The sequence below is a fragment of the Pelmatolapia mariae genome, linkage group LG1 (genome assembly GCF_036321145.2).
Source record: "Pelmatolapia mariae isolate MD_Pm_ZW linkage group LG1, Pm_UMD_F_2, whole genome shotgun sequence".
Lineage (NCBI taxonomy): Eukaryota > Metazoa > Chordata > Actinopteri > Cichliformes > Cichlidae > Pelmatolapia > Pelmatolapia mariae.
In genome coordinates this window covers 26,433,350-26,459,316 of record NC_086227.1, presented here as the reverse complement: position 1 = coordinate 26,459,316, position 25,967 = coordinate 26,433,350, and the positions used below count along the sequence as shown (strand labels likewise).

Here is a 25,967-nt window from a genome sequence, read left to right as displayed (position 1 = left end):
GTAGATCAGCAGCTTCTGAAATACTCAGACCAACAACCATGCCACATTCAAAGTCACTTAAATCAGTTTTCTTCCCCATTCGGATGTTGGGCTTGAGCTTCAGCAGCTCGTCTTGACCATGTCTACATGCCTAAATGTATTGAACTGCTGTCATGTGATCGCTTGATTAGATTAGTGGAGGTGTATCTAATAAAGTGGACACTGAGTGTATTTTGTCTTGGTTTTGAAGATAGGACTCCTCACAACATTTAACAAAATTGCATAAATCATAGATTTATTGTCTTAGGTACAAAATCCACCGTCTTAATTTTACAATAAACTCAGAGGAGCAAGAACATCAACAGTGACATCATATGGTATCCAAAACTGATTTTCTACTTAAAAAATAATCAAAGATAAGCAGAAAATCTACTTTTGTGTAATTAAACTGAAACCTAAACTGAAACCAAAGGCGATTTCGGCAGTTAAACAGTGTACTTTTCCTCTCCTTGCCTCTGTGCTTTGTGATAGTGGGTGTAGCTGCCGTACAGCTCGTTGAAGACCTCCCTGACTCCCATCGGCAGTCCTGCCCTCAGAAACTTGATATCCTGCTCCTTGCACAGGTCCAGTATCAGATAGATGCCCTCAGTAAGATGCAGCTTCACGTCTGGTCGCAGAGTAACCTGGAGAGGTCATTTATGAAAGAGGACAAGACAGCAGAGACAATAAGAGGTAAAAGAAGAATTTATATGAATCTGAGGTCAGACATCATTTGCTCATTTCATAAATCACATCTGTGTTCCAGCGAAATGATGATACTGTGTACACACATCTCTTCTTCGCTGTTTTGCACTTAACAAGGTCAAATTTGCATAGAAATATGATACCGTATGCTGCAATATCCATCAACCCGACGCCAACATTTCAAACCGGAAATTATTCACCGAAACAGTTAAATACACATTTAAGTCTTTAGTTCAGCCATAAGTTTCAATTAGAGAGACATCAAAGGACAGATATCATCATTTATACTGACAAAAACTATATTACTGCAAATGCTCAGAGTAGGACTACAAAAATTCAACAATGAAGATCAATTAATTCCCCAGAAACCGAGAAAATATCTGAATACTGAGCAGTCCATAGCAACGGTCCACAAACCTAGATTCAAACTTCCAGGTGCATCCCAAAAAGAGTTTCTCAAACAGGATCGATAAACATCACAACATAAAAAATCAACATGATCTACATTAATTTGAAGTTTGACACCTCATGACAGCAGATTTTATAGTAATAATCAGCTGTTTGCGTCACTGTTGCTCCAAAATGCGCTAAAAATGTAAAAAGGCGTATTTTTAATCCCACGCTGTAGTTTATGAAATTCAGTACAGGGTTTTGCCTGGGGGATCTAGTATACGTGGCATCACACTGCTGCAGAGGATTTTTTAGTTCTCTGAAAATAGGAAGGTCTTACACGCTTCATCTGCACCTGAGTGACAGAAGCAGAGCAACGTGTTCAGCCAACGACGGGTGGAGCTGTCTTACTCTAATAACACGTAAAATAGTCAAACAACAATGATTGTGCTCAGTGGACCCTGCACAACGAGCCAAGTGGATATTCAATATCGTCTGGTTATTCATCTCTGTTACACTACACCGCCACAGACGCACAGGTGTAACACACCATGACCTGATGCTATCAGCGGTGACCGCAGTCTACAGACCTCTGACAATGAGCGAGGAGGTGATGGCTGCTCTGTGCTGCTGACTGTACCTGTTTAACGATTAGATAAAACCTGAGTCACATAATGATAGGCTTCACACATGAAGGAAACAACCCACCATGGGGATTTCTGCAAACAAAGCAGTCAGCAGCACATAGTAACTGCTTTGTGTGCAGAAAAATAAGAAACTGAGACAGAAGAGGCAGAAAATTCACATGATAACCAAAGCTATGTAAAGCACTCGTCTATTTCTGCTTTTTATATTTACATTCAGGGTTTACTTATAAAGCACTACAGAGCTACTTGTATTTGCTCGATTACCTTTTCTTGTACATTTGTATAGTTTAGCACAGTGACACTCCTTCAACACACAGAGCGCTGCCAGTCTGGTCTGCTGCTGCACATACGGAGATGCAACTGCACTCCTGAGCCACTTTAACTAAAATTAAATAAGATTGAAATAAAATAAAATTGTAACAAAGCAGTGCGTTACTAATTGTACACACAAGGATACAAAAGTCCCAATGCATGTGTCAAAGTATATCTAAAAAATGTCCAAATCCTAAATCTCTATCAGTCAGTGGTTGAGTTTTACTTTGGGTGAAAAAGAAAACATTTCTAGTTCTGAAGTGGGAGCTCCATGAACTGTATATAAAAGATGGTTGAAGTCATCAATTCTGAAAACTAAAGTTAATGTTAAAGTGCCTAAAACCTTTTTTAAGGTTAATGATCAGCAGGGAGCGACTCCTTTGTCTGCAAAAAAAAAGAGCCCAACTGTAAGATACATCTAAGGGAAAATAATAAAATTATATTCAATTTTTTATGGTCTGACAAGAGTAACAGAAAAGAACCCAACGTGTTTATTTTTCAGGTGATGATAGGATAAGATTTCCTGTTCTGTTTTCTGGTCCTTGTTTCAAAATACTAAAATTCTTTTGGCACTTTCGGCTTCTCGTATATATGTTTTATTTTACTTCCTGACGGAGTCCAGCTGATGGCTAGGTGTGCGTGTGTGCTCCCAGCCTCAAACCGGGGATCTTTCATGTATAAGGCAAAAGTGTTAACGACTACATGCAGAGCGACAACTGCACAAAACAACCGATGGTTTTGAGATTGCATTTTGGCAAACAAACTGCCTCTTTTGGCCTCAGCACAGGACTGTTTACTGGCAACCAAATCCTGCTCGTCATATAACTCGACATAGAAGCAGGGCAAACAAACAGAAACCACAAAGCAGAAAATCACCAAAATCATGCTCCTTGTGACCAGATTTTACGCATTCATACGCATGCAAATATCTGTTTAAACCTAGATCAGTCTACCCTGTGACTGATAAGTCAGTATCGAATCGCTCCTTTGCTCATCACGTGAGGTTTGGAGCTTTGCTCAGATCTACAATTCAGCACTTTGCACACCGACGAGTAGTCTCACAGTGGATTGCACATTTGTGCAAATACTGTCTCGATCTTCACTGGTCCTAACCGAGGGGAAACCCGAAAAGCGGTCAAAACTGCAGTTCCTCCAGGTGTCACTTGAGGCTTTCTGCAAAAGCGAGTCAATCCCCATAGATTCCCGTATTAAAATGCCTTAACGTTACAGTATTAAAAAGCATATTTACAGGGTGATATGAAATCATAGCTTTCCCACTCATAAAAACTCCATGTTCGGTGATTTAATTTAATAAACTGTTGATAAAATGTTGCTTTGCTGCTGCACAGGAGGTTTGCTTCTAAGAGCCACGAGGAGAAGCTCTGACACAGAGGCAGCTAAATTACAAAGAGCACAGAGTCTTTAAACTATTCCCATAAGTCCAATTTTAGGATTATTAGATGATTTACGGAGTACAAAGAATCCCAAATATGACTTCCACACTATTTCTGTCTGTCTGTCTGCCCGCCGGTTTGCTCATTTTCTTTTTCCCAGTATGCGACTCGACTGGAAACTGCTGAGTCAGGCTGGCGTCATGTTAAATACAGTCTGGCAGCTGAGAGCAGCCGCTCTCAGGAGCCAGACGTGACTCACTGTACTGAGGGAGCTTCACTCCAGCACTCAGAGTTACAGTAATCCTGGACCTGTTCACTGAGATTTGTGAACATCTACAGTTTGGCCAATGGAAATCACTGCTTCTGAGCGTCAGCGTCTCCATCGCTCAGCTCAACGGCTACCAGACAAACTGGGCTGGATCAAAGGATCATCTGAGATCCTGCTGCCTCTTCCATACATCAATGTCTGTGTGTGTGTGTCACTCACAGCTGTAGAAAATCACAGGGGATGACAGATGGGTTCAGATGAGGAACTGTCTTGGCTTTCTATAATACTATGAGTCTGTGTGTGTGTGTGTGTGTGTGTCTGGCATTTCATTGCTCTGTCACCAAATTGTAAAAACCATCAGAAAGAATATGTTTCCAGTACAAATATTAGTAAATCAAGACACAGAGAACATTCATACTGTGTGCGTGCGTGCGTGTGTGTGTGTGCGCGTGCGTGCGTGCGTGTGTGTACCTTCTGCAGCTCTGTGACGTACTGAGCCACCATGAAGGCTGAGAGCGCAGTGAAACTCTGAGCGGTTGCAGCAATGTGAGAGTACATCCTCTCTACCAGCCTGGAGCACTGGAAATACACATCACTGTCTGGACCTTCAGAAAACAGAGAAAGGTCTTCATGTTATTCAGTTGTTCATATGTGGAATGTAAAGATATTCTTTACTTTACAAGATTCTTATTTTACGTTACCCAAACAAAGCTAATGATCAATAGATAAACTGGAGTGTAACACTGCATTGACCGGCTGCCGGATGTTTTCAATGAAAGCTGGAGATACAAAGCTGCAAATCCATGAACTGTATATAAAAGATGGACATTAGTAATGGCTCGTGTCACAAGCAAATTGAGCTGTTTTAGCTTCTAGGTGATCTTTTATTGCCTTCTTAGTGTCTTGAAAGCAGATTTGATGATTGAGGGACATACAGTACTTTATCCTCCATTTTGACTCTAACTGGGGCCATAATTTGCAAAACAAGCACCACGTTGCACTTACAAAACTCAATAATCTCATAATGAAAATGTTTAATGAACAAAAAAGCCAAAGGGACATTTGGGAGCACGCTGAAAATGTCGTCATATTTTGCTGATGTGGGCCGTCGTTTTGGTGGCCGATCGTGCACCTCTCAATTTTTGCAACTTGGCATATTATGGTTGAAGACATGAGTGTACAACTGTGTTGTTTTTTCCCACTGTTTTATGATGTAACAGTGCAGAAGCCCAGAGAGTGACAAATTATACAGAGGATGTTGCAGCGACTTCCTGTGAGCTAACAGCGGCGTAAATAGAAGTGACTGTGCGATGATGTTGCGCACCACACAAAGCGGCCAATCCGGTGGTGTACCCGCACCTTAAACTTGAAAACAAGGTGACAACAAGCCAATCTTTGTCCTTTTCTATTCTGTTATTCTGTTTAGTTTCATTCACACAGCTAAAATCATTAAGGGAAACACTTGATCATCAACCTGTGCGCACACTAAAGCCTTTTTTGGGGAGTTGTCTGCCACCAATGCAGGGAAATGGATTCGCAATAGTTTATGTTACCTAACTGATCAGGTGTCCCCTTAAAATCTCTGATTAGTATATTGTTGTATCACACTGAAAGAAGCTGGATAGCTACATCCCTAGAAATGTCCAGTTCTTATATGCAGTCTGTGCTTCAGCCTTTTTTCCATTTCTTTAATTACACAGTGAAGCATTAATCAATCATACATGTTTATTTCTACAGATACAAGCGCCTGAGGATGATATCGATGAGCACTAGATAAAAAAAAAAAGAAACATCATGGTGTGATTGCAGCATTAAGACAGCTGAAAATTTAAAGCTAAACCACGGAGTGCTCATGCAGCACTCTTATTGGTACAGAGAATAGTTCCTATGGTGACTAAGTAAGAGGTTACTGCAAACAGAGGTCTTAAATTTACAGTGGATTTAAAATGAGAAATGAGCCTGTAACCTTCTCTACTTCTGGGAGGCTACTGCCAGAAGTGTTGAAACATGTGTGGGCATGACACAAAGTTTGTGTCAGCTCCAGATTACACAATGCAATTTATTATTCTTCAGTAATCTGCAGTGTTATTTTTCGTTGGGAGGATGGTAACAAAACACAAGCCACATCTGTAGTGACCAGCGAACGCTAGTACAGCACTGACCTGTCCCCTTCATCAGAGTAAAGCAGACTGTTTTTCTGGGCCTTGAAGACATGATAACGTTTCCTGTTATGTCTTTCACCTACAACTTTACACTGTGCAGTCCTAACACCCTGACTGAGCTGGTTTGGCCACATTAGTGAATGATGTTAATGTTACCTGCGTCACCGTCTCCTCTTTGCCGACCTTCCTGCACAATAGAAGCCACTAGACGGTAGAAGACATTTAAGAACGAGGGAGCTGCGTTTAACATCCCCTGGAAACACACATAAAAAGGAAACAGTCAGTAACATATATAAATATATATCTTAATAGGTCATACCTCTGCCTGATAAAACACTTTTATACTGCAATTGCTGAAAAGTAATAGATCCTGGCAGAAAACTGTTTGTAGACTCTTAAATTCCCAGAAGAGTCATTAGATTTATTCTTGAGGATTTGCAACTGACTTTGGATTATACTACATTCCATTCACACCACTAATACAGCATTAACATGAATTGTGCTCAACCCGACCTACACTCATGAATTACTGTCATATGTGTGGTAAAACGTTCAAAGGAGGACAAATGTTACATGTTTTTAGGATCTGACAAACAGGGAGCAGAGAACTGAATCCAAGAGGGTTTAAAAAAATGGACTAAGCAGTCCTGACAGATCCATCTGTTACATCGCTTTCACAGCTCGAGTCGTAACGGAGCAGCCATAAACTTACAGCTCGCAAAATGACTGAGGTAAAAGTTGGATTCCCGCGAGAGCTACGTATGCATTTTTGTCTGTACCTTGCTCTCCTCAGGGAGACTGAGGCAGGGAAGGAGAGACGGGAAGAATATAAATGAGGAAGGGATGATGTCACCAGCTCTGGTTGGAGCTCAGCAACGGTTTCCATCGACTTAAACCTGCTCCATGCCAACCTACCCGGCCTGCCAGCTCCCCGACCTCTCCTTGCTGAGCCTCCTCCCTCACACCTCTCTGACATAACCCTCTTTTCTATTTTGTCTTGAAACTTCCCTCATGTATCAGGTTCTCCATCTCCAGTTTTATCCTTTAATCTCTTTATCACTTATCTTTTACTCCTATCTCTTTCTCACTCTGCTTTCCTTCACTGCCTCCTTTTTCCTCCCCTCTTCCCCCTTCTCTTAGTCGTCTTTTGTCCTTGCAAACATCTGATATCACTTAGCTCGTTCATGGCTGGCTTTATTTAACACAGCTGCCCCATTTCATCCCCGCTTTGTTGCTGTTACTGAACAACAAACTGTCAACATTTTAGATTCAGAAAAACTGAAAAATTATTGCATTAACAACGCCGGAGCAGAATAAAGCGCGTGGGCCGGGATGTAGATGGCTCCATTTCTTCAGGATAAAAAAAAGTTCATTTTTACGACCTTTTGGGTGCAAAGTGAACACTCCCAGTACACGGCAGAAAAAGTAGACATCATGATGTTTTCCATGCAGCTGGTGAGCTGCAATATCCTTTTGTTGAAAGCGGAATTCCTTCGAGGCATCCTGTGAGCTCAGCGGCACCACATACCACATTTTCTTCAAATCAAGGATTCAAACCAGCAGCCTTGACCTACAGAGACCTTCATTATACAAGTGTGTAGGCTTGATTTCATAAGTCGGGGGCAGAGTGCAGGAGCAGCTTTTAAAAAGTACTTTTTTTAATGTTCTTTAGCTGTACAAAAGCATCTTGTAGAAAATTATCTATGAGAATTAAACTTTTTGTAATAATAATGTAAGCGAGCAGATACGCCCCGACCCCCAGATAAAATTGAGGGGCAGCAGCCCCACCCAGCAGCCTCCGGGTAACATACCCGCCCCCCAAAGTTCTGTGTGTGGTGATATGTTGTGAACTGTAATGACTAGACTGTAATTAAAAGGGGGGCGGGGGGTGTTGCTGCGTATTACAGCCAGCAAAGCCAAATAAAAACCTGTTTGGTCAGAATGCATTATGAATGTGGTGACAAGGAGTTTGCAAAGTATTTTAAGGTCTAGATTTACGAGTGAAACTGAGCGGTAGCTGGATGGGTACACAGGATCCTTGCCTGGTTTATGAAGTAGACCAATGATGGAAGAGTTGATGTTTGGAGACAGAGTCTGATGGTTCTGAATTTGAGTGACCATTCTGAAAAAAGTAGGCGCTACCTTAGGCCATAAGTCTTTGTAGAAGTGTACTGGAAAACCTTCTGGCGCTGTGACTTTATTGTTTGGGAGATGCTGTAGAGCTTCGTGGAATTCAGATATTCAAAGAGGTGAATCCAGAGCTGCAATCTGTTTGTCATTTAGTTTCAGTAGATTTATATTGTTAAGAAATTCTGAAATGTCAGCGTTGGAGGGATTAATCTGTGATGAGTATAAAGCTTCATAAAAGTGTTTAAAAGATTTATTTATTTGTTGTGGATCATGAGTAATGTTCCCAGTGGAATCATTTATAGAATGAATAACTGTTTTTTTCACCTAAACACCTAAGCCTTGAAATAAAGTCTTATTTGATATCAGAGCGGTGTGACACTTTGATCTTGTTGTCGGTACTAAAGTAGATCAGCAGCGAGGAGTGGCCTCAGATCAAGGAGGTCATTTTGTGTTTGGAGTCAAGCTGCAGTTTACATAAACCTTACCTGCTGCTGAGTTAAGGCTGAAAAACGATCTGTGTTTCTGCAGTAAATTAATTAACTGCTCATCTTTTTGCTTAAAACACCAGGAGCACATAAACTCTTGAGTCAAGGCTAAAAACATCTTGTAACAGGTTAAACTGATCCTGAACTTTGGACACTGAAATCAAATCAGTTCATCCTCAAGTCAAAGAGAAAGTTTGTTTGTAATTTGAAAATTCCCTTTAAGACATTTCAGAGAAACTTTCATTACTGTTCGCATGTCTCTGCCCAGGACACCAAGATGTTCCCAAGCCCATCGTGAGATCCTGGGGTCTACAGTCCCTAACAGATCAGCACAGCGTCAGTATCACTGGTGCCAATCCATCCATCAATTTCCTGCTCCATTCTCCCCTCCCCTGACCCAGAGTGAGCACTCCACCCTTTTCCAGCTGACAACTATGGTCTCAGATTGGTGCTTATTCTTGTCCCAGTCACTTCACACTCTGCTGCAAACTGCCTTAATGCACACTGAAGGTTATCACCTGATGGGCCCAGAAGAACCATGTCGTCTGCATACAACAGCGATATGATCCCAAGGCCGGCAAAGTGGAAACCCTCTGCTGCTTGGCTGCAACTAGAGATTTGCACAATGTGAACAAAGCTCTTGGCACGCCTGTACAGGAACTGTAGGCAAGTGCAGTTTAAAGAATATACTTTTTCCACATTTCCAAAGCCACTGTCATGTGCATTACAATTTGCAGTGTCTATTTACACGCACAACACCTTCACATGGTCAACTATTTTAGAGCTAAGCAGCAGTGCCGCACATTTTCTGTAATTTAACTGAATAAGTTCTCACTTATTAAAAAGCAATCCCCTGTGCCAGACTGGACCCTCTTACACACTGCATGTTTCACACCCCTGCACCACTTCTTTCACCTGTCCCTTCATACCTGAGGATGACACTGGATGATGGCGAACAGCGCCTCGTGAACAGCCAAGAAAGCTGAATGATAGACTGTTGGGGTCATGTGGTCAAGGGGGACTGACTGGAGCGCTCCAAGAATCAAAGTCACGTGATGAGGGCTGGTGATTTGCCCCTCCCCCTGTCGAAGCAGTGATGTCATCGACGTTATCATGGGAATGGTAAAGGGAAGGGTCAGCGAGATGTCCTGACTGGATAATCTCACTAAGAACTGCAACACAGAAAGACAAAGACACAGTAAAGGTTAGATAGATGAACTCAAAGGAGTTAGCAAAGAAAAGCGTCTGGACTTCTTAAAGTTGCTTGACGACGTTTCACCTCTCATCTGAGAAGCTTCTTCAGTTCTAAGGTCAAATGGCCGAGAGTTAGAACTGAAGAAGCTTCTCGGATGAGAGGTGAAACGTCGTCAAGCAACTTTAAGAAGTCCAGACGCTTTTCTTTGCTAACTCCTTTGACTACGATGACCTGGATGACTGAGAACCTTCACAGACATAGATAGATGAACATGTACAAACAATGAGAGCAAGAAGCTACAAAAATCCAAGCCTTCCAAACATTAAAGGTATTTCCTTCACAACTCATCTTTTTTTAAAGCTTTCTGGATGTAATGAATACCAAAATACATATTTAACAAAACTGACAACAAAAGGCTGTTTCACAGCAGACATGACTTCCCACAGCAGCACAGGTGTGCCTAACAACATTAACAATGGACCTGTTCATCGTATTTTAGGATCCCATTAAATCAAGTCAGTGACAATGAGCCAGCATGCAAAGCAACAGAGTCCACATTCACAACGTTTCCAAGTACTTGGCTCAGAGTAGCTCCCAGAAATGAAATTCCAAGTGTCAATATGTTTTCTAAGAACTGAAAGTTTGAACTAAACCCTGCAAAAATAACAGCTTTTTACAAATATCTCAAACACCCAGGAAAGCCCTTAAGGTGAAAAACCATTAGGAGTACTGAGGATGATTTTTAAGAGAGCAGAGGCCACGGCCACAGCAAATCCCTCCCACGCCTTCTAGCAAGGACATTAAATATTTGCAGTTTGCATTTGTTGACTGATTCATGGTGTCAGCTCATGCAAAAAACACAGTCCACTGTGGAGACAGGTAGAGCTGGAGATGAGGCTGGAGAGATGGATGACCTCATGAACTATTCATGCAGTAAGATTTTGATCACGTGGTTATAGGTGACTAACGGTGATTACATAACTGTAGAAACGACTCAGTGCATGCATGCAGGCACGCCTCATTGGTGGGCTCTGGGAATTGGTTTAAGAAGGAGAAATGCTTTCCAAACACTGGAGTAGTCGTTATTTTGCACTTTTCCATATTGTTACAAGCCTACATTCACACACAGTTCACAGCACTTTATTGTATGACATTAAGAGCTTTCTACCTACCACACACATAATAAATAAAGAATAAATAATATAATTTTGAGATTTCTAAAATACTTGTGTTTTCTATGTTTTTAACAGGTGGTCTAATACATTTGTTAAGCACTGTAATACTGTACTAAATAAATGTAAACAAAAATATAACAATCGGCATGTAAATTAAAGTAGTTTGTGTATTTCCAAAGAGAAATCGTGACAAGCAACCACCATTAAAGAGCTGAAGAAAAAAAGATTTTAATAAAAGTTCTGCCTCTTCACTTAAAAGAAGAATTTAATTAGAAGATTTTATGCTTTTGAACAGGCTCTCTCTCACATGTCTAAAAATACAGACTTGACAGATAACAAAAGTGTGAGTGAGGGGATGTGTGTCTATCAGAGCACTCCGTGTGAGTGGGTGGGGGTCTTGATGAAAAGGCCAAAAGAGCATAAGTGGAAATTACAAAGAAGATGAACAAAAGACTGTGGCTATCTCTAGGCGCTGGTGGCTGTCAAGCATTAAAAAATTACGGGCATTTTTATTGAATAAAAGAATAAAAAAAGTCCCATATACTTCCAGCGCATGGTCACTAAAACCATCACAGATGATGAGCCGGAGATCGGACTGTCACGTCTCATCATCATGGCCCAGTATCTGTATGTCTGTTAATGTGAATGTTAAACTGATTATTCTTGTTTAATGGCTTTTACCTAAATAATAAAAAAAACCCAAAACATAAATCCTATACATGTAAGCAGTCATTTAACTTGTAGTTTGAAGCCAGTTCATTCCAGTCACAGTTTCTGACTCTGGCCTCAAAACAAAGCTGGCTTCATTTTGAGGCGTGCCCCACACCCGTAACCCCGTTTGTCATCATTCCAGTGATTTCACACCAGGTGTGCAAACTGATTTAACCGTCTTTTTTGTGAAACAAACAACTGAACAATGACACACAGCAGACCCGCAATAATACAAAATGTTTTATATTCTTTTAGCTTGGAGAGCAGCTCCTCCTGACAGGCAGGCAGGGAAACTACGAGCGTGAAATGCATTTTGTTTCTAAAACACTGTCCTCACTGTCTACATGATGATCTGGGACATTTTGGTGGTCTGGCAGAGATTTTAATACCAATTTTAAAAATTACCGCAGTAACCCAAAGTAGGCCGTTAAAATTAGGGGGAAAAAATCATAATAATTTTAAACACAGTTCAAACCAGCACGCTATTGAACTTTTAAAAAATGTGCATACATACAGGGGATGCGACTAAACTTTAAATGTGATTGAGATTAGACAGAAGGAACAGAAGAAGCACGTGTTTTGGAGCATAAACACCATGATGTAATCAACTGATATTCCTGCTGGTTTACAGCTTCCACCTCAGCATCTCTGCAGGTGGGGGCAATAAGAGAACCAGGCAGCACTTGACTTGCACGCCTCAAGAGACCCGCATGGAAACCACTTGGGAAACAAAGCTGACGGGTAGCTAACACCGAGCGCCGCCAGAGGCAGTCCAGTCGACTGACACAGGCAATGCAGAGAAAAAGGCAGCTGCAGGCAACAGTTAATAAGCCTACCAGAGGTTCAAGTATATCAAGTTGCCTACAGTCTCTCTTACTGTCTTTTATGTACCTTAAAGTACTGTACATATGTGCATGAGTAAAGTGGTGCTTTTGTGTGTGTGTATTCTCACTGCATTAAACTCTGTATGTGTTCGAGTGTGAGTGTTTGGTTTTCTCACCACCACAGCAGATATAATCTGTGGTGCAATGAGCCACAGAGCTCTGGAGCAGGTTTCAGGCAGCTGACAACAGGACAGCAGCTTAATGGTGATTACTGCAGATAGCGCCTCCTGGAGAGCAGCAAACAGATAGAAGAGTTTGAAAAAACAGTTAACACAGAGTATTAAACATTCTTATTCACTGTGGGGAAAAAATACCAAAATCACAACCTCCCACTTATCAGGTAAGATAAAGAGAAAGCCTCTCATCTAAAACATTGTAATAACAACACAGAAAAATCTAAATTGTGCAGATTCTACAGGTTTTAAGATCGTGAAATCTGAAATAGGAAAACTGTAGTAAAATTCAGCCTCAGCCTCACCCTGCAGTTTCCTGCCCTCAGCTTGCTAATGTCCAGTCCTTCCCTGATCGTCATCAGCAGTAGATTAAATCGACTTGTTGTACTTTTCGCCACCAAGTGGCGCAACAGCTCCTGTGCAGCCGGCTCCAGCTCACTAAGATCAGTGGAAGGCAACCAGGGAGCTGAAATCAAAGAGATGGAAAGAGATTTTAGAAAGGATACAGAATCATTAATGTGCTGCATTAATAATAAATCAGTCCATTCAATAACACGGTGGATGCAAGCAATGTTTGCTTCACTGAGTGAATGGGTTAAATGCAGAGAGGAATTTCCCCACAGGGATCAATAAAGTATACATAAAATATACTGATACAAACAGAAATGTTTTCAAAATGTCAGTGTGCCTGATGTGACGCTAACATTAGAGAACTGCCACTAAAACTGACAAAGGAGACAGGGAGACTGTTTTCATAAAAAGGCTTTATTTTCATTATCAGGCTTTCTCTTTTATTATTTTATTACTTTTTGATCTGTGTGATGTCAACCAGAACAGATATTCTTAATTAAATATTCTTAATTCTGTTTGCAAGGAGCAGCCAATCAGATGAAAGTTGCACCAAGGCCCCAGGATAAGTTGTTGAACTAAGCATCATGTAAAGCTGCTCTAGTGGAGCATTCAATTTCAAACAACTTTAAATTTAACTAGTTGGGCTGAATCTGACTGTCGTACGTGCGACAGAGAAAAGCTCATTTTCTTTAACATATCATGAAATACTCCCTTAGTTGTATTCCTGTGTCAATGTGTGCGATGTGCAGAGGTAATTACTGAAAGGACAACACTGACTGATTGCACAGGTGAATGAGATGTTTGTTTTTAATATGGTTGCATATACCTGTCAGTAGCCTGTGCAAATTCTGCAGTATCTGAATGTAAAGGTCATCCAGCTCATTTCTCCCCTTCTTCATCCCTCCTTCCTCCTCCGTGTCTTTTTCCTCCACCATCTCCACAGCTTGGTAAAAGGAGGACAGGAAGCGGAGAGAGGAAACCAGGAAGTCCATGGGCCTGGGGGCAGAGCTAATTTCTTTAAGGACCTGCTGGCAGAAGCCCTGATAAAGGCTCATATGAGTGAGCCTGGTGCCATTGTGCTTGTTCTCATCCTCCACTGAGAGTGAGGACAGCTCAGACTGCAGCATGACTGTTACAACATCTACTAGAAAAGCTTGACCGAGGATGCTGGCGGGCTGGTTCGCCCCCTCACCGAGAGTTTGGGGCTTTAGGACGGACTCGACAGCTGGTACCAGCGAAGCAGTTATTTTTGCAAGTATTTGGGTTAAAATCTGATCCAGTGCCTTGCTTCTTCCCAAATTGGAGATCATCACTTGGGAGAAAGAAGTCACAGATGCCAGCAAAAGATGAAATGATGACAAGGAAGCCCCTGAACTGGATTCAGCATTTTGTCTGCTTGTCACTTCCTCGCTAGTAAGATAGGAAGCAAACTGGTCCAGGTTGAGTCGAACACTGCTGTTTCTGATAATTATCAAACTGACTAAGGTCTGTATGAAGACCTGCACCGCTTTGATAAAATCCAACCAATCAGTGCTGCATGTGGCTTGAGCTCTCGCACTACTTCTATGCCACAGGAGAGACGACAAAGCGGCCTGCAGCAGAGTACTACCGTGGATGAGCTTCAGAACACTTTGGAAATTCTTACTCTCTAGGAGATGAGCGAGAACACCGAGCAGCTTTCCTAGGAACAGAGCATCACCTCCAGATTCTGTCATCCGCTCTGGCTTACAGGAGGTGGAGGTGAGCATGAACAAAAGCAGGAGGAACACACAGGAGAGATCCTCGGAGCTCATCCCATCTGGATGTAGGATTGTTAAGATTTGAAGTAAGCCTACCAGCTCCCTGCTTTCTGTTTCAGTCAGCAGTACAAAAATCTCTCCAGTTTTAGAGGATGTCAAAATATCCTCAACTATAGTCTCTTTCTTCACCAGCGTGGGCAGAGGCTGACTGGCATCTCTCTGTGAAGAGACTGCCTCTCTTTCCTGAAATGTCAGAAGTGTGGAACAAACCTTGGGTGTATGTGCTGCCCTGAGCACACAGATAATCCTTTGTGTGAGCGACCAAACTGTGGCAGAGAACAGTGAAGGCAACTCAGCAAGCATTGGGCTTTGAAGAAGCTGCGAAGATATGAGGGAGACGGTCAGAGAGCCGGGCAGCAAGTCTTCTGATCCGTCTGTCCGTCTGTTCAGAAATGAGCTGATAAGTACATCAGCTATGCAGCGCACGTCTTCGCTGCTCAGGTGGCAAAGGATCAAAGGTAAGTTGGTCGTAACAAGATACCAGTGCGCTGCAAAGTAGGAGCTGGTGGTCACGCTGCTGATCTGCCTGTCCCACGCCTGCTCTCCATCCAGACTCACCTCCAGCTCAGGTGTAGCTAAAATAAACTGTGCTGACCTTTTTAGAAGTGCCGCAGTGCTGCATTCGCCTATTAAGACGTCATCCAGCAAAATCTTCTTCATCTGCTGTAAAGTGAGGAGCTTGAGCAGCATGCAGCTCATTGGGCTGTAGGAGGGGGACGGGCGGTGACAAGCAGGTAAGATGTCACCTGATAAAAGACTCTCTATGTCAGAGATTGGAGAACTAGAAGGAGCTTCATCAGGAGATGCATATTTGTAGCAGTGCATGTGGAAGAGTGTATCCACCTCCACCCAGGTGTATCTGAGCAGGAGAGCTGCCTCCAGGGTCTTCTGCTCCCACAGTGCTCCAGTTTTAGACTCTGAAGGTTTCTCTTTGAGGTTCAGACTTTTTCTGCCTTTCTTTGAGGCCTTCTGAACTGAACTTGTATTTCTATTCTTCTTCTCTGTTGAAACCACACGTAGTAACTCCTTTATTAAGCTCTGAAACCCCTTCATTAGGTCCTGACTCTGCCTCACTAAGGGAACAGGAGAGGCATTGTCTAGAGTCTTCAGATTGAATAAAACAGCATGAAGCAGCTGACTGAGGGGGAGGAGTTTGAGAGAAGCGTCTTTTCTCTCTTGGTCCTCATGTTCTCCATCAGTCTCCATTCGCTCTCCCTCTGTTTTCTCCTTCACCAGGTCAGGCAGTATGTATTTCCTGATGGCCTCCATCACCGATGAACAGATCTCTAAAACTTGGGATGGTGGTGTGTCCAGAAGGCAGGTCCTAAGAGAGGTGGAGATGCTTTCAGGCAGAAGAGGAGGTCGAAGGTCATCCAGAGCAGGCTGGCAGATCACGGACACGAGCTCAGAGAAGAGACGAGGCAGCTGGCGGAGCTTAGTGTAGGTTTGGAGGAGGTTGCACACCATGAGCTGTTGGCAAGTAAAGTTTCATTAAAACATCACCATCTGAATATTCATAAATTAAAATGAATAAACTGAATTCTTAAAATGTTGGTGGTGCTGTATAAAATGTAAATTAAAACAGAACACAATGATCTGCAGATTTCATAAACTCACAGAAAAAACACAAACACATATCAAATGTTTACATTTAGACATTTTCACACATCATGACAAACATTAGCTCATTAAAACATTAAAAATCTATCTATAATACATAATATCAAAAATTCAGGGATTCTGGAGAAATCTCTGTACACAAGGCTAAAAGAATCAACACTGGATGACTGAACTTTGGACCGTCAGTTAGCCATGATTCTGTCATGGAGATAAGGAACACTTCCAGAAATCCAGAAAACCATTTTGTGGTCAAACAAATCCAAATTTGAAATTCTTTCTAGAAAACACAAACACTGCGTCCTCTATACTAAAGAGGAGAAGGGACCATCTGGCTTGTTATCACCGCTCAGTTCGAAAGCCTCCATCTCTGAGGATATGAGTGTGCATTAATGCCTATAGTATTGGCAGCTTGCACATCTTGAAAGGCAGCATAAGGGCTGAAATGTATATACAGGTTTTAAAGAAGCATGGCCTATCTAGGTGACATCTGTTTCAGGGAAAGACTTCCTTGTCTTCCTTCCATATTTCAGCAGGTCAATGCTAAACTGCATTTTGCAGTTAAGCAATGCTACAACTTTATTACAGCAGCATGGCTTCATAGGAGAAGAGGGTCCATGTGCTGAGCTGGCCTTCCTGCCTGCACTCCACACCTTTCATTAAGGGAAAACGTTTGCACATAATGAAATGAAAAATATGACAAAGAAAACCTGGGACTGTTGAGCAGCTAAAATCCAATATAAGGATATACAAAAGGTACTTTTTCTCAGTTTAAACATTTAATGTTTTCTGTGTTCTATTGTGAATAAAATAATGCATTATGAGATTTGCAGATCACAGCATCTCAACTTTTCAGAACTGAGTTTGTAATTAAAAACATTGATTTATTGTCCTTTTTTTTAATTTGTAAAATATAAAAAGTTAAATTAAGTGAATAAATGAAGACCTGTCTGGCGCGTTGCACTCGTGCTTCCATGCATTCGGCATCAATCCAGGCTGAAGTTAAAAGTTGGTCCAGATCTGGCTCGAGAATCAGATGATTGAGACTCAAAAGCACTTTCAAACAGCGGTACCACGATGGAATGCTGAAAGTCAAGACGGGAAATTTTTCTATCATATAAGAAAAGAAAATTGTTCTGTAATTTTATTGGAATAAAATGTTTTACAGAGAAGTTGTTCTTTACCTTGGCTGGGCCTCGTTGAAGAGCATTTGTCCCACGGCTCTGTAAAAGTTGAGCTGGACGTCTTTGTGTCGTATCCTGTCTGCGGCCACATTATAAATACCGCCCGACAGCGCCTGGCTTAGCAGGGACTCCACAGCCAGCAGAGCCAGGTTCCAGTTCTCTGGGGAGCTCATGGAAGCTGGAGGTGACTTCTGCTCACCAAGATGAAGATCTAAAGTTGGGACTAATCTGCTTAGAAAGTAGAAACACAGCATCCTCTGCTCCTCCTCATCTTCTACCCTCGCTTTCCCGTACTTTTCCAGAAAAAACTTAAACAACAGACACAAAGCACTGGACTTCACAGGGTAATGTAGTGATGGCTCACAGTAACCCCGGTCGCTCATTTTAGAAAGTACAGCGTTGACAGGCTTGAAAGGCCCCTTTGTCCCTCCTGAACCACGTTTCCCAGAATCCTCTTTAGGTGGAAGGAGCTCCTCCTTGTATGAGTTCAGGTGCTCAGAGGGGAAAAGCGCCAACTGAAGGATGGAGTCCATCTTCATGCGGATGTCTCTACAAAGCTGTTGACGGAGACGCAGGTGAGCGAGACACGCTGCAAATTCTCCCGAGGTCAGCAGGTGCCGGAGCAGGACGAAGGGTTGGAGTAGGTGGTTTGTCACCATACTAGAGACTCTGCTAGGATTGGCTTGTTGTCGCTGCACTGACAAATACGATGACAGCACCTGAAGCAACACCTCAAATAGGTTAGCTGAACGGAGGTTTTCTTTCGGCTTGGAAGAGGATTTGTCAACGTCCGACTGTGGCTGATCTAGTGGACTGCCATTCAGCATGTCCATCTGGGAAGTTTCCATATTTGTCGCAGGTTCAGTCTGAAGACACTCGGTCATCGGTTCATCATGACTTGTGACAGGCTTCTTCTTTAGGTACTCCATGGGCAATGGCTGCTGCAGCTCACGACAGGCCAGCGAGCAGAGCTTGGCCAGCAGATCAACCATAAGTTCATACTTAGATGTAAAAACAGATGAGAGTGCAGGAGAAGAGAAAATGCACTGACACACGCTCAGTATATAGGACACACACCCCGACGACTTGGAGCCAACGTGTGCGCACTTCTGCAGCTGGTCAAGCAGCTAGAAGCAAAGAGAAAAAGCTGTGAGTAAAACTTCCACTTGTCAAGTTAGTAATTCTGGGACCTTTTAGTATAATTGCGTCTTTATCAATTCATGCTACAACTGTAGTGTTAACCCAGAACTGTGCAGGACATGCTTTTACTATCTTCTAATGACACAAGACAGAGTCAGAGGAGATCACATGTGCTGTTATATCACAGCCCTGATTTCTGATTTAACTGCTGAAGTACCTGTGCCATGTTGAGCTTGAGAGTGATGGTTTTTCCCTGCTTGAGAAAAGACTGGAGCTTCCGGCTGTGAAGCACATCATCAAGGTAGCACCACAGGCCTTCCAAGAAATCCTGGGAAAACTCCACCTTTTTACTGTAGTAGAGTGAGAGGGCATGGGTGCACCAGTCCAACAGCACCTACAGACAGATTTAGGTTAGCTGCTGCTTAATACACGCCAAAAAAGAAAAGGATCATTACTGTGCAATAAACATTCACAAGCTTCCACTTTTACCTGTTCTTTGTTGGGCAGCAGGCACTGTGAAGAGATCCAGGCAAAACGTGCCAGCTTCAGCTTGTTATCCCATGGAGTCTGTGGGCTCTTTAGTTTCAGGTGGATACCCGAGTAGATGGCAGCCATCGCTGCAGCTGCTGATGCAAAAGGTTTGGAAAGACAGGAAGAAGACAAGGAGTGAGCAGTTACACAGAGGAGATGCAACAGAAAGTAAGAAGAAAGAGGAAACCTGGCTATTCCTGATAAACATTAGTGATGATGAAACCAGTTTTGTTTTTGTTTTTTTCTAAAGGTCTTAAAGAACTCCTGTGGTCCCGCTACTTTCTCGCATTTTATAAATCTGAGCTTCTTGAGCTTCGAATGTCCGCGAACATTACAGGCTGTCTATCAATGACCACCTTTTATTTACTGCTTTTAAGATACTTAATCTATTCATAAACCAAAACTGATCGTTTTTACGCATTTTACTGTTTATACTGTAGGACTTCTTGTTCCGAGTTTCTTTGCCCAAATAAGTGTGTTTATGTTTACTTATAAAATTGTAACGATCTCGCTTACAAGAATTATAAGTGACGAACAAGTAGAAGCTACATCGGTCTGACACGCACACTTACACGCTTCAATGCTAACGACTAGCTACGCAGTATACGCTGATGCTGATATGAGCTATTACCGGTGCTGCTGGCCGTCTGCACGCGGACAAATCAGCAAAGGACATCTAATCTACTTTATTATTACAAGCGACACACGCTTTTACAAATGTTCCCCCTTAAACTTACTGCTTTTGAATTCGCACGTGTCTCCTGTTTTCAGATTTGAGGGACCTTTGAACTTTCACCCTGCCGGGCCAGACAGGAGCAATAGAGACCCGATGGAAACCGTCGGTTGGCTCAGCTGTAGAATTTGCTTATTTTCCCCTTTTTCCTGGTGGAAACTATATTGGAGTTGCATTTGCACCATAAGAAATTGATTAGTACGTATGTAATGCTTTTATGCTCTATTTAAACACTTGACGTGCTTTCTTACTATTAGCCTCATTCACACAAGGACCTTTTTTCATGCCTAAGCGGTTTTAAATTAATATTCACACACTCCCATTAAATCGTTATTAGCGACCCTGGCTCAGTATGTTGCTTAGGAGTACTACAGACTGAAGGAGCCCAGAATTCAATCATCTTCTCTATATAATGTTCAAGGCAACATAATCAGTGTTGGGCAAGTTACTTTGAAAAAGTAATTAATTATAGTTACTAGTTACTTCTTCAAAAAAAGTAACTGAGTTACAATATTCTAAAAGTAATTAATTACTAGGAAAAGTAACTATTGCGTTACTTTGAAAAAAAATGTTTAACCCTCTGGGGTCCAGGGTATAATTCGCAACTACTTTTGATTTTCCCTCTACATTTCACCTTTAAAAACTATTTACTTTGCCTTGTTTGGTATCATCCTTTTCAGCACAACCTCACTCGTCTGAATTTACAGTTATGTTTTCATATTTGACGTACTGTATTAATACAATTGATCTAAAATCAGACAAAAAACATAAAATCCGAGTAAAAAAAGTTATATTTTTTACTGTAACAACCACAAAATTGTTTATTGAATCATATTTCATAACTTTAAATGCAAATATAAATTGTCAATTTTAAAATCCTATGTTCAAGTTTTGCAAACAACAAAGTTATTTGCAGCCATTTACCTTTGACCATTTTTTTTAAAATAACCATTTCAAACTATTTATATAACAATCAGGTGTTCTGCATTAAATAAGATGCCACACAAATTATTTGTGCCACTCCAAAAAAATAATTTCTGTCCACTATAAAGGAGAACATCACAGCCTGATACCTGCAGGCCTGAAAGCAGCAGGTGTATCACTCCTGTTTTTGTTTTTTTTTACCTGGAGATGCCTCATTGTTCTGACACACAACACTACACACTAACTACACAATACAACACTTTAACTACACAGTCCAAACACCCTAAACGTCACAAATCTCTCACATCTCAAAACTCGCTCTCTCGTTTTGCTCTTGTTCTGCTGTTTCCCTTGCGCCGGATGTGCGCACCGGGCAGGGAGAGTGGATCCAGTTGACTCCGTCTCCATTTCAACCCACATAAAGTTTTGTTTTACTTTTGTGGAAAAAGTGATATCAAACTGACTCCTCTACACGGTCAGAAAACCATGAGGCTCCACACCTCTCAGCCATGCCCTTCCACTCACTAAACCACTCAAGTAGCCCTGTTGCAACGGCCCCAAGTTCTTAAAGTGGTAAGCACATATTTTGACTTCTAAATACAAACAGTGCAATATCATTACCCTAGGTGATTAACCTTGAGTAAATATAACTGAAATATGCATATTATTCATCCTGAAATGATCAATAACTATATGAATTATTAATTAAACATGAACTTAATATTAAACCCAAATATAAAATAGGCATCTGGCGCCTACAAACCATATCCCTCATTCTTGATTTTTAGTTGACAAACACTTATTATAATGACTTATTACTCCTGAAATTTTGAAGATTTTGATTCCCAGTTACTAGCTACACAACTGAAAAATGTAATCTCTGAAAAGATATAAGTATGGAAAATTCACGCAGTTTAATCTGTTTTGCAGTTTCTGGAGAAAATCTTACAAAAAGGAGAAAGTATCTTTTCTATCATAAAAAAAGCCATAAACAAACACAGGCCACAAATTGCCACCACTCACCTTCTTAACACAGGTGTGTAACATACCACCAATCGATTTTCTGACAGATCTAATATTACCCTTTAACTACTGCTCAAAATAACTGTGTAGTTTTCACATGCCGTAGTAAATATATTCTTTCGTGGTGTTTGGGGTTTTATTTTTTTTTTTCTACTGATGACCTGACCTCTGTCACTGTTGTGCCAAGAAAGAGCATGACACTGATGACAGCTAGGTAAACCTAATTATAAACTCTTGTTGTCAGTGGTTAAAAGAAATCCTTGGAAATTCTAGGCAGAACCTAAATTTTGTTTTTTACAGATTCAGTGTGACAGGTGTATGTGTCATGGTCCTGGGTCAGTGACCCAGTGTGTTGTATTTCGGAATTATTATATAGTCTTTGAGTTCATTATTTATCATTTCTGGTATCTTGGTTTCTGTTCCTGTGCTCCGTGTTCCATGTTCTCTCTGTCTCCCCAGTCCATCGTGTCTCTAGTCTGCGTCTTTGTGAATTGTCTCATGCTTCCTGTTTTACTTTGGTAGTCCGTCTCCTATGTCAGTGTATTCTGCTTTGCTTCCTGTGCCTCGTTATGTCTGATTAATCCCAGCTGTGTCTCCCTCCTGTTGTGCATTCCCCTCATTGGCTGTATCCCCAAGTACGCGAGTACATACTGGCCGAGAACGCGAGCCCGGACTCGCGATTTGTACAATTGGAACACCAGCCTACGTGATGATGTCACAGGTCCGGAGTTTCTACTGCCGTCCCCTCTTAATTTAACTGTGAGTAACATGTTATGAAGCTTAACTTTAATCACAGCCAAACCGGTTTACTCAGGGACAAATAAAACACTGAAATAAACCAAACATTAACATTTAGAAGTGATCTAAGTGACTTATATATCATTTTTAACCTCAGTAGTGAAACCTCTATTAATAAAAATAGTGTACATGTACATACGTGTACATACCTTAATAAAAACAAGCAGGTGAGATGTTGGAACGCTTCAATTTTTATTTTAGTGGAGTTTCTTTAACCTGCGTAGTGAGAAGAGCGGGGGGGGGGGGGGGTGAAAACGATGTGCCGGGAGTCCGCTGTTGAGTTTTGGACGAAATGCATTCTGGGATATTTAGCTGTACCAAGTCCACACAAGTCACCACCGATGCAGGCTCGATAAAACGGGCGGAGCGAGAACACATCCGGGACTTTTTCGCGTTCTCGGCTTGATGCGTACTTCGAATTGGAACAGTACTTGGTCTCCGACTGATGACGTATCACGAGTACACGAGAACGCAAGTACGCACAAGTACGCATATTGAGAAACGGGGAGGGTCTGCAGCCTTAAAGTACGCAGCCTCAACGATTCTCAAGGGCCGCGTACTCAAAGACCGCTAAGGCCGGAAGTGCGAGGCTTGTGAAATGGGACGGTCTAGCCTCCGTCGCGCTGCCCAGGTTGCCTAGCAACCATAACACCAACCGCTGGAAACGTTTCATACAGCTTTGTTTGACAGAAATGAAGGAGAACATATTTTGTTCGTGTGTTTGTTTCTACACGAGCTTTGTGTGATTTAATAAGTATCTGAGGCTGAGATCACAGGACTGTAAAACATGATTGTTGGGCTTCATTTCTGTACTGAACAGTCATTTAAGATTAGCTAGTAAATAACAATTAGCTAATGTTGTTCATGAGACTAAAGTCAGTGTAAATATGATATGGCCAATATTATAGTTATTATATTAATCATTATAAGTTATTACAGCAGTGAGTTTGAACTCTCAAATCAAATCACTTCTGTTGTCACATCACATGTGCAGGTACACTGGTACAGCACATGTGAGTGAAATTCTTGTGAGTGAACTCTGTGTCTAATACTGAGCTCCAGTAAAGATTCAAGTTGCAGTTATTTATATGTCCTATCACCTTAAATCTTCACTCAAAGACAAGTATCTTTGACAGTGTATATGTAGATGTATTATATATAAGAGGCAAATATTGTCCGTTTAATATGTTGGCATTACTAAATTTGGCTCAATGCTTACATACATGTGTAAAAAGAAAATGTACGAGCTGTGAAAACTGTTTCTGATAAACAAAGAGTAGACTGATATATTAAATATTCCTTTATTGGGTGAGAAAATCACACCATGTCATAACTGCTTTAAGTCATACAGAATAGATATCAGAGCCTTAAACAGGCTGACTTCTGCTAAATGGGTCAAACTTGGCAGAAAGTATACAAACACATAACATCCTTATAGAATATGATGTAACACTATAGATCAACTTACCTCAGAATATATAAAGCATATAAACAATTACAGCAATATGATGCAACAAACACAGCAGTACTACTAATCCAAAATACTCAAAGCTTCATAGAACTGAAACAAACATTTATTTTTAGGTCCATTCTGCTGCTGATACATAATTTAGGTTTCAGAATATTAAACTTGTTGCTGCCTTTCATAGTGTGTAACTTGAAGGCCCTGAGTACTTTCTCCCACACTGAAAACACTGGAATGATCAAATTATTTGAACATTACCTAATAAGACTGATTCAGGACAGACAATTAGTTATTTTAAACTTTTCTAGCAGTCCTTCACAAACAGGGAACCGTCTGTCTATTCTCTCCATCTGTCAGCTGCTGCTGGCTCTTCCTCCTCCTCTTCCTCACACACTGCTGAGTTTGTCCTGGTGGATCATCAGGGGTGCAAAGCCTCACAGATGATGTGCAGCAGTGGGTCCCTCAGTCTGTCCTCACTCTGGACACTTGCAGTTGTCACACATGGAAATCAAATGTGTGATAAGCTGCAGGATTCAAACACATGTGTAACTTATAAATACATGTTCATACTTTTATTCCACAATCAGAGAGAAAGAAAAAGAGAGAGAGTGCAGGACAGACAGACAGGTGACAGTCTCAGGTGTACACACTGCTACAAAACAGCACAAGAGAAGGAGGATTTAGTGTTTGTGTTATTACGAGTGCTAAACAAGAAGAGTTCCCAGATGGTCCAGTGGACACATGTGTGACTCCTGTGATTAAAGCATCTTTCTTTCAGCTTAACGAGTGAACCCTCAGCTCGTTCAAACACACGTTAAAGTCCGTTTGGCTCGACACCACCGAACAGAGGCAGCAATATAACATAGCTAACATTAACAGTGCAGTGAATCCTGCTTGTGCCGTGATATTCAGGACTGCAAACCGAGCTGCATTCACTGACTTTCAGCTTGTTGTGTTTGTGGATATATGACTGACTTTAATTATCCATAAAATCATCACATTCTCTGTAGGATTAAGGTCAACTATTGAACGGCGTATATTTTACAGTAAAGGCTTTAAAACCAAGTAAACGCTGAAAGTACAAACATCGCTAATGTCACATAACTTTGCCGACATGTGGCCAACAGTAATGTTTTAATGTTCTTCATTATTAAACATTTGCACATAAATAAGTTACAGTACTTATTCAGTACTTACTTTTAAAAGTTTACTCTTTGGCCGCTCTGCTTCCACCGTTTTTTTTGGCAAAATTATCCACACCCACAGCCAAGCTATGAAGTCTGAGATATGTTGGACCACGAAGTCTACACCGACACATCCTTAAAATTCAGGGAAATGAAGGACGCATTTGAGGGCCGCACTTCAAGCAGCCTTCGAATTGTGACAGCCTTCGTCGGGTCGCTTTGACGTAATCGGCCTTAAAACCCTTTATTGACCGGCCCTTCAAATTTACCTGTAAAATGGGCCCGCCGGTGGGCCCATGGTCAATAAAGGGTTAAAATGCGGCCTTTAAGGCTGCAGACCCTGAATTGGGATACAGCCAGTGTGTGCTGTCCTCTGTCTCCTGTTGGTCTGTCTGCATATCACCTCCTTTTCATCTTCAATGGTTCATCTTCAACTGCTGTGTTTCCAGGTTTCAGATATTTTAGTTTCCAGTTTAGACTTTCCTTTGTATTGCTCAGTTCCCCGTTTGCCTCTGATTTTGTATTGTTTTTGCAGCCACTCAAAATAAAGGCTTGCTTTTTGTTTAACA

At 41.5% G+C, this 25,967-nt stretch overlaps 1 protein-coding gene across 2 annotated transcripts; it reads right to left on the bottom strand.

Annotated features, from left to right (window-relative positions):
* Window positions 1-287: 287 nt before the first annotated feature.
* urb2 (URB2 ribosome biogenesis homolog) lies at window positions 288-20,071 on the bottom strand. Of its 2 annotated transcripts, none has more exons than XM_063477378.1 (12): window positions 20,009-20,071; window positions 19,230-19,363; window positions 18,958-19,134; window positions 17,601-18,727; window positions 17,363-17,501; window positions 13,827-16,269; window positions 12,955-13,115; window positions 12,593-12,703; window positions 9,441-9,683; window positions 6,053-6,149; window positions 4,206-4,339; window positions 288-662 (listed from the first exon to the last, which is right to left on the bottom strand). In XM_063477378.1, exons 2-12 carry the CDS (start codon window positions 19,353-19,355, stop codon window positions 465-467), a joined length of 4,956 nt encoding a protein of 1,651 aa, XP_063333448.1. In that variant the 5' UTR covers window positions 19,356-19,363; window positions 20,009-20,071; the 3' UTR covers window positions 288-464. The 2 variants fall into 2 exon arrangements, with proteins under 2 accessions (XP_063333448.1, XP_063333447.1); XM_063477377.1 differs by having other exon boundaries at window positions 19,230-19,366; window positions 20,009-20,059.
* Between the last annotated feature and the right edge of the window lie 5,896 nt (window positions 20,072-25,967).